This window comes from Malania oleifera, chromosome 9 (genome assembly GCF_029873635.1).
Source record: "Malania oleifera isolate guangnan ecotype guangnan chromosome 9, ASM2987363v1, whole genome shotgun sequence".
Taxonomy (NCBI): domain Eukaryota; kingdom Viridiplantae; phylum Streptophyta; class Magnoliopsida; order Santalales; family Ximeniaceae; genus Malania; species Malania oleifera.
Genome location: NC_080425.1, coordinates 61,045,543 through 61,054,572, shown reverse-complemented (window position 1 = coordinate 61,054,572; position 9,030 = coordinate 61,045,543). Strand labels below are relative to the sequence as shown.

The 9,030-nt window shown below is 35.2% G+C and overlaps 1 protein-coding gene across 1 annotated transcript; it reads right to left on the bottom strand.

Moving 5' to 3' along the window:
- Positions 1 to 659: 659 nt before the first annotated feature.
- LOC131164626 (flavin-containing monooxygenase FMO GS-OX-like 4) lies at positions 660 to 8,740 on the bottom strand. The gene is made up of 7 exons (XM_058121955.1): positions 7,927 to 8,740; positions 7,157 to 7,227; positions 3,785 to 3,931; positions 3,585 to 3,667; positions 3,365 to 3,500; positions 3,050 to 3,223; positions 660 to 1,017 (listed from the first exon to the last, which is right to left on the bottom strand). The coding sequence occupies exons 1-7, from the start codon at positions 8,498 to 8,500 to the stop codon at positions 835 to 837; spliced, it is 1,368 nt and encodes a 455-aa protein (XP_057977938.1). The 5' UTR covers positions 8,501 to 8,740; the 3' UTR covers positions 660 to 834.
- Positions 8,741 to 9,030: the final 290 nt, after the last annotated feature.

Genomic DNA, 9,030 nt, shown 5'->3' with positions numbered 1-9,030 from the left:
TTTCAGGCCTAGTTTGTCACATGGATCTCAATATAAAAGGGCACACACATTTTATTCTTTTACATGAAAAGTCAGCTGCAAAATACATGACTTGCCTGGTAATAAAACTTAATAGCTTTTTTTTTTTTAATTAAATTATCTCAAGCTTATAATTTTCTAAATTATTTATATCATGACATCTAAGTGTGGTCTCGGTAACTTATAACATTCCCTCCTTCCCCTTTAAAATTATAGTGGGTTGAAGAAATATTAGAACCCTATAGCTATAAAATAAGAAAAAAGTGAAATACTTTCATCAATATCTACTGTCATAACAATAATATAAGTGCATAATATTTTATTTTTTTTGTCATTTAAAATTAATAGAATAATTTTTTTTCATTAGTTATTTGAAATCTAATTTGAAAAGTGAAGTTATGGTAGTAATTATCCATTAATATCGTCAAATAAAATTAGATAAACATGAGACCTCGTATTTTTCTTTGTACTTGGAAGCACGAGACAGTATGTTGATTATATCAGCATTTATCCTCTTCCAAGTTCTGACTCGACAGAAATTAGAATAGTTCCTTAGTAGGCTCGAGGCTGGTGCAGGATTAATATTTAGACACATAATATTTTTAGACACCACAAACAGAATGAAACAGATCATTAGAAAGTTTTCAGATTAGAAAGTTTTCACTCATTATTGAATGTCAATTCTTGAACAAACTTCAGTATAGAAAAAAAACACAACAATGAAATGGAGGGGAAAATAACATAGAATGGAGACTAAGAATTGATCCAACAAGCTTATTTCCACCAGAATATAAACTCGGTTACAAAGAAATACCATTACAATAAGAGCTTAGCGAAGTCCTCATGAGCTTTGAATATCAAGTGCTGATCCTCCCATTCATCTCGATATGTCACTGGCCGCTGATGCCTATTCTTACCAACTGCATCGTACATTTGCTTCCTCCATTCCTCAGAAACTGCACAACCACTCTCTGCAGCAAGCCAATCATTGTACTCGAACTGCAAAATGGAATACGAATCGTCTTTTGAGCACAACTAGAAGAAACATAAGATTAGGAAAAAGGGTTTTTTTTCTAAAAATCCTGAAGGAGAAGGCACCCTGCAGGCATAGGCAGGCCATGGAATGGCGGGGGCGTGATTGCACACAAAAAATATACCAACCATAGGGAATGAATTAATTAATGAGAGCTTCAAGAACAATGAATAATCCAAGACACAACTAGATTATTATAGGAGGAATAGTGAAGAAAATGCTAGACTTGATGGTTTAGAAAAACCATAACAATGAATAATCTAAGACATCTAGATTATCATAGGAGGAAGACTTGATGGTTTTACATGCATATATATATCACGGATCATCACGTATTTCGACCCAAGGCTGCTTTGACACAAGGTTAAGTAACCATTTTTTTTACAAAAAGTTTAAGCCATTAGGAATTTATCCACCAAGCTATTTTTCAGCAAAACAGACTAGGTTGGTGCTTGGACCTTGTTACTAAGAGATGCGTCCGTTACAATATCCATTTGAAGAGTACTTAGCGAAGTCCTCATGAGCTTCCAATATCAAGTGTTGATCATCCCACTCATCTCGGTATCTCACTGATCGCTCACCCCTATTCTTGGTAACTGCATAACACATTTGCTTCAACCACACTCAGCAGCCAGCCAATCATTGTACTCAAAACTACAAAAATGGCATAAATTGTCCTTTGTACACAACTTGAAGAAACTTACACTAGGAATGAAGGTGTTTCATGAAAATCTTGAAGTAGGCATAGTAGGTGATCAAATAACAGGTAGGGCCTGCAAGCACAGATTGGCCATGCGGGCACAAGGTTGGCCATGCGGTGCAGGGGTTGAAATCCTCTCAGAAAGAAAATTACCATGGCGAATGAGTTAGTTGACGAGAGTGTTGGGAAATGGGAATAATGAGAAATCTAAGATACAAAATGGAGAGGGAATAGAAGTGAGACAGAATATGTGGAATATAATGTTTAGTAATTAGAGGAGGATTAGTGGAGAAAATGTTAAGAGTTGATGGTTAATAAATTAGTGGCAGTAAGTTTCGTTAATGGTCACTAATTATTGGCAGTAAATTTAGTTACCTTGGACATACAAGGAAAACATAAAAATGATGTAATACATAGAATTAAAGTAGATTGGTAAAAATAAAAGAGTGCATGTAGCATAGAATAATCCTTATTTTTATATGACAACCATCAAACTAACTATTCTTTACATATTAGAAAGTTGGGCAACTAAGAAATAACATATTCAAATAGTAATATATCTTAAATGAGAATGTTAAGATAGATGAGCAATATAACTTCAAAAGATTAAAAAAATAATAATAACAGAAGAAGGAATGGCTGCACCTGTAAATTGCTAGACGTAGCACTTGATGAAGATAAAAGGACATGTAAGATGGTTAGGGCACTTGCAACACTAGGTAATGCTCCCATAAGGAAAAGTGATTTAGTTGACACCACAGTTTGTAGGAAGGATAGGAATAGACTAAAAACAACTTTGGCTGAGGTTGTAAGAAAAGATTTGAAATACTACAACTTTATGAAGAAGTTTCCAAGATTGCGAACAATGACGAAAAATGATTTATATAGCAGACCCTATCTTGTGGGAGCTGCAACCTGCAGGACATAAATTTTGGTAGCTGTAGTTCAAGGAACACTTGCAATAAAATAGTTAATATATATAGGGACTCAACACATGACAAGTCATGTGGATGGAAGAAAATAAATTTAAACTCTCAAAGATATTATCCCAGAATTAAACTCCAGACATGAATTTTGTTTCTTTAACCATAATAAAGATGTGCCAGTTCATTACTTTACACCTTTTCCATAAATGCACTAATCTCAAAGAGGGAAATCTTAGTACCTTTGAGAATGAGATTGCACATTCTCTAGGAAATCGTTTTTGTTACTGAGGTTCACCTAAACAACAATTCTAATGCAAATTGTGTGAAAACTTTACAGCAGCATAAGTAAGCTTTTTGCAAAACCATATTTACCTGATAACTAGAAATATTGTGTGTGTATCGCTTAGGAATGCCCGAAGCTTCAAGTTTTAAGTAAAAGGACTCAACATCTCTCATCATCTCCTCTTGTGATGGAAGTGCAATCCGACTAGACAAGATGCCAGCTATCCATTTACTTTGGAGTTCAAACAATGGGAATGGGATAACCTAGTACCACCAAGTGCAAAGGAATAAATTACCAAAAAAAAAAGAAAAAAAAAAGGATAAAAACTTGAAAATATTTGTTTTAGAGGTTGCCAAAGATTGAATAAGCAAAACAAAGGTATAAAATGTTATTCGCAGATAAACCTTCCATAGTAACCCAACAAATGAAAGCCGTGGTGCCAAGGCAGGTGGGAAAACATGCTTGTATAATGGATCCACACGATTGTCATCCACATTGATAATCCCATTGGTCTCAAGAAAAGGAAAATGATACTTGTATCTGAAAGAAAAAGTATAACATCAAGTTTTCATATCAAACAATTTGCTCCTAAACAAAGCTTGAGGTAGTTTAACAGGAACATACCCTGTGCAGTGCAGAATGACATCGGCATGTACCATGCTCCCATCTTGGAATACCACATTACCATCTTCATGGGCACTTTCTATCTGCATTATTTTAGAAGATATTAACATAGTAGATCAACCATCTCCCACCATTAAGATAAAAAAATTCCCTTGATGAACTTCTTATGCCTAATTACCACAGGGTGGAGATCCCTTTACCATAGAGTGAAACCATATATTCTTATAGCAAGAATGCACTCCAAACGCATCATCAGATCTTGTTGCAACATGAACTTCTTTAGCAACTCCAGCAATGTCACCAGAAATATCAACAGCACTTGCAGAACTCCCTATTAATATAACAAACTGTCCATAGCACAAAAATGGGCAATGTAAATTAGCAATTAACGGCCAAAAAAATGTACTTTTATTTTTGTTGCTTGTAAAAAAAAAGTATTTGAAAATAAACAAATTTCATTTTTAATTACGTTAATCACTATCCATTTCCTTCACCACATCCGTCTTGCTCTTAATTCCATCATCACAATGCCATTGGCTAGAGGCATATTAAAGATGATGAAGCAGTTAGAACAGATCTCCACTTAGTTTTTTTTATACTGATTTGATGCCTGTTCTGTCCATCACATTGCCTGCTGCAGGCTTGAGAAAACAAAAACATAACAGGCACATAGGCATGTGAATGAATGTGTGCTGTCTGTGAAGGGAATTAAGCATAACTAAATCTGGTAAAAGCTAGCTCTGGGCTCAAAGAAATGAGAATTATCCTATATTTCTCGCAAAAATTATGATGCTTTTATCTTCACTACACCCTGAATATCAGGTCAAGTACCATTGACAAATTGTAACAAGGAACACATTGAAATAGAGTGTTATTTAAAGGATTTACAACATGATATTTTAGTTCTTCCTTTAAATTCTAAACCAAAACCAAAAAAATCATTTTATATAATTTATAAAATTTCCAGCGTGGAACATCTAGTCAGCTATATTTTCCAAGTCAACAACAGCCTTGGATGATTGCACTACTTTCTTCCCTTTTCTACTTGAGGTAGGGGTGCATACCATACGCACAGATTTCTAGAGAGATTTAAAATAATTTTCATGTAGAAAAGGTCCTTGGTCCTAATATTTTTATTGTATACCCTCAAAATTTTTCTAATAGTCAGAACAAAGAGCAGTTCTGGAGGTATTTCAAGAATTCAGAAAATCAGGACAAAAGTAATAGAAGATAAGCCACCCTGTTTTAAGTTGTTTTTCTAACATTATGAGGAATTATCTATTAGCATCTAAAATTGGCTAGATATGTAATTTTAATATTGCTCTAAACTACACTCTCTTATAAACTTGTAGTCTTTCATGGACAAATGTAGAAGTATGCAATCTAAAAAAAAATATACATGCAAAGCATACTGCAAAAAAGCTTTGCACCATAGCGACACAAAAGTTCCACATTCAGAAATTTGGACACTCAAATCATAGACGACCTTCGTCTCTCAGGAAAGAATAGCTGGCAGAAGGTGTGGTTTTGAGAGTCCAGTCCTTGAGTTCCATGGCTTACAGACCCAACTTGCCAGCAAGCTAGGAACATCTATAGTCTGTAGACCATACAAAATTCAGTTCATTACCAAAATATGAAGCTTGCAACAGGTCAATGGATGAACAAGTGATCCGCAGTTTCAACTTCGATTTCCCACAAAATCACAAATCATTGGATATCATCCAATTTCCAGAAAGTGAATGAATGTGTCTCATAAAGGATGCCATAGTTATCCAAAAAAAAGGATGCCATAGTCATCTAGAAGAAGGTGGTGATCCTTCAGAAAGAGGGATTTCTAATATAATCTTGGACGGGCATGTAGCTGGGATCCAACAAAAACCTTAACAATGAACATGCCCAAAGGAACTTGTGCTGAGACAACACCTGCTTGCTTCCGGTTGCACTGTTGCCTCATGTTCAATACACATTTTCTACCTCCATAGCAAAGCCAAAGGTGTCTCCAAGCTGATAGATACCAATCTGTAAGTTTTTGGTAGAAAGGGTCAAGAATTGACAACTCTAAACTTGAAGACCAAAGAAGTTTATCACTATATTTTCCCCAACTAACAAAGGCAGGAAAGATGCTGCACTTCAAAAGAAGTGAGATTATAAGAGCAACACTCTAGCAGGCCACACCTGTGCATATCCTACACAGTGATCACATCTCATGGGTCACCCAGACAAAGGTTTCCTCCCCATGCTTAACTGTTACCACCAAAAGCTAATTTACATCCCAAACCCAAAGCTTCATAATGAAAATGCAACAAATCTCCAAATATAGTCTCCTTTAAGGTGACACATTTTATCCCATTCTATTAATGGTTTGAGAACTCATTTTATTTTTCTTTTCCAAATGGGATCCCTTCGCAAAAATTCCAACATTAAACCCCATAAGATGTGGTTACAAAAAAAAAAAACAGTATATTGTGATTGAGCCATAGTGTAACACTGAAAAAGTTAAAAGGCCACAATTTCAGTTTATGGAAATAGTATCTCCCTATGTGAAGGTTGGACTGTGTGCATAATACCTTGCCCAGACCTAATATGACATGGGAACCTTGTGCATTTGGTGCTGCATTTTTTTTTTTTCCAAGCAAGTATTTATAAACATGAGTTTTCTCCCATGGAACATCTAAATGCTCCATATAAATTAAAGCAAATACCTTTTTTGCACCACCAGCCTCAGCACGTGTGCTTGCAGCAAACATCCACCAGCAACATTTCGCCACACATGATTCATTTGATTTGAACTTTTAACTTTTGAAAGTACTTTTCTTTTCTAGCTTTTGAAGGTTTTTTTTTTTGCAAATTTTTCTTTCAAAAGCAAGAAAAAACATACCTAAGTTGAGACAAGGATTAAAAAAAAAAAAAAAAAAAGAGCCGAACATTCATATCGAAGTGTCAAAAAAAAAAAAAAAAAAAACTCAAATCCATTAATATTATATAGTTTTTTAAAAAAACATTGCCTTATATCATATAAATTAAATAAAATAATGATGCTCTATAATGCAATACAAACCTGATATTGATGTGGACTGATCAGGAACAAAGAATCAGCAAGAAAATAATAGAAAATTAAGAGAAACCAAAAGAGGGTAACAAAAAATAAAATGAAAAAATTAAGAGAGAGAAAATCGAAGTGAGACTCAATTTAGATCTAAGTTCTCAGTATTCAATATGCCACTGACAGTTACCCATCAACCCTTTATGTAAGTTTTCTCCTAATACTCAATAAATAAGCAATCTCTAGAAAATAAATTAAATTCCATGAGGAATCAATGTCTAGCAAATAACAGTAAATTCTTAAATAAGGAAATATAATTGGAAAAATAAGAGCAAATCCCTAATTAGAGAAACATAATAGCAAATTCCAAGACACTGAAAATTACATAACCCAAATATCCTAAATTATGCCTAAACGTATAGTAAACATGAAGATCTCTAAATGCCTTAATCTTGCTCATACAAACCTTCTGAGTTTTGACATTCCGCGTCAAATAATTTTTAAAAAAAACTAGAAACCTGATACGTACTTGATCTTGAAAGGGCTCAGGAGTGCGATAATTGTGGCTATGCATTTGCTTCCCCGGCCACTTGTTGATGCCTGGAAGGATATATGTATCAATGAAGATAATAAGATCAAAATACACTTAAGGTTATGTGTAGTTTGTGTAATGTCTATTCTAAGATAGAATAGAATAAGAGGGAAATGTAATTAAAATTACATATGAATATATTAATTTAGAAAAAAAGTTAGCATTACTCCATGAAATATGTAATTAGACAGGAATAGACCAATGACAAAATTTAGAAATAGTCCATGTCAAATTTCACTGTAATTATGAAGAAGCCAGGAATAGGCCAAAAGTAAATACATAGCACACCAATATTTTAACTAAATTCTTTCCAAAAAACTTTTGCATAAGCACTATATTAGCATTTCAAAACCTTCAGCATCATTCAATAACATAAATAAAAACGCCAGCAAATTGCATTTGAATTTGCAACTATAACAATAGATAACCTTCGCATCAATTTCAAATAATTCAGATATGGGGCTCGCAATCATTTCCCAGTCACAAAAATGAATAAGGCCAATTTCGATTTTTTAAGTAAAAGTCAACTTCTGTAAATTTAATATCTAATGCCGAATCAGGACATGCCACTTTATCAGGCACATATAAACTCTCTGCCAGTAAAATTAACTTAATGTAATTAGATTTTAAAGATCTTTCCCATATACTGAGCGTTTCGATCAAACAGAACAAACACTCGAACAATTAAGTAAATTCTTAGCAATTACCAGGAATTTCAGCGATCCGAGGCTCCGTATAGTGACCAGAACAAACAACAACAGCATCGTAAATCTCATCTTCATCATCACCGCCTCTGCTACGGCGAGACTTCACCGTCCACCTCCCATCCTCCGCCAATCCAACGTGGGAAACCTGCGTCTCGAACCTCACTAGTTCACATAATCCAAAATCTCTGGCAAAGTCCCTCAGATAAAACAGTACTTCGCGGTGACCCGGGAACCTTCTCGAGTCCCTCTCCTTCGACTCCACGGCCACAAACGGGTAATCGCGAAAACCCATGGATTCTCTGGGGAGGTTGGTGCGGAGAGAAGCGTAGAGGCTGCTGTGTACGATTTCCCGAGACGGGTCGAGCCCCAGAGGATCCGATTCTGTGAGCGGGTTGTAGACCCAGGTGCCTCCGACCTGGTCCGCCCGCTCGAACACGACGACTTTGTGGCCCTCTCGCCGGAGCTCGCGGGCGGCGACTAAGCCGCCGGCACCCGCGCCAATGACGGCCACGCTACGGGAGAGGGGCGGGGAGAGGGCGGGGCGCAGGGGAATGTGAAGGGTCTGAGTAGCCATGGACGATGAGCACAGAAGCAGGGATTATGGTAATGGCGGGCGGCGATGAACGGTCTCAGTGGTAACATTTTCGTTAATATATGGTGATTGAATGATTCAATTTGATGCTTTGCAGACGGCTGTGCCTACAGGCTACAGGGCCATGATCTGGGGAAAATTGCGTAGAGAAGAAAAACACAGCTGTAAAGATCACATAAATAAAATGAGTTTGATAAGCAATTGGCTTCTTATAAACGTGATAAGCAGCTTCTGTCCAGACCTCACATGGCTAAGCACAAATTGAGCTCACTATTTTCTAATTATAATTTTTAAAAATATTTAAGAGTCCGTTGAATTATGAAAAATAGCAATTTAATTTTTAAAAAATTTTAAAAGACTAATTAGTTTTTTTTATTTTACAACAAAAATGAATAATAATAATAATAATAATAATAATAATAATAATAATAATAAGTTTTGAAGCTATTTATTTTTGAAAATAATTTTATTATTTTTATTTTTTAAATAATTACAAAAATATTATTTTATTT

Excerpts from the sequence above, each read along its gene's own strand:
- LOC131164626 (XM_058121955.1), bottom strand. The coding sequence starts at position 8,500 with ATGGCTACTCAGACCCTTCACATTCCCCTGCGCCCCGCCCTCTCCCCG. Across the intron at positions 7,228-7,926 it reads TCGGATCGCTGAAATTCCTG|GCATCAACAAGTGGCCGGGG; the intron begins GTAATTGCTAAG and ends ATATCCTTCCAG. Across the intron at positions 3,501-3,584 it reads GTCATTCTGCACTGCACAGG|ATACAAGTATCATTTTCCTT; the intron begins GTATGTTCCTGT and ends TTTTTCTTTCAG.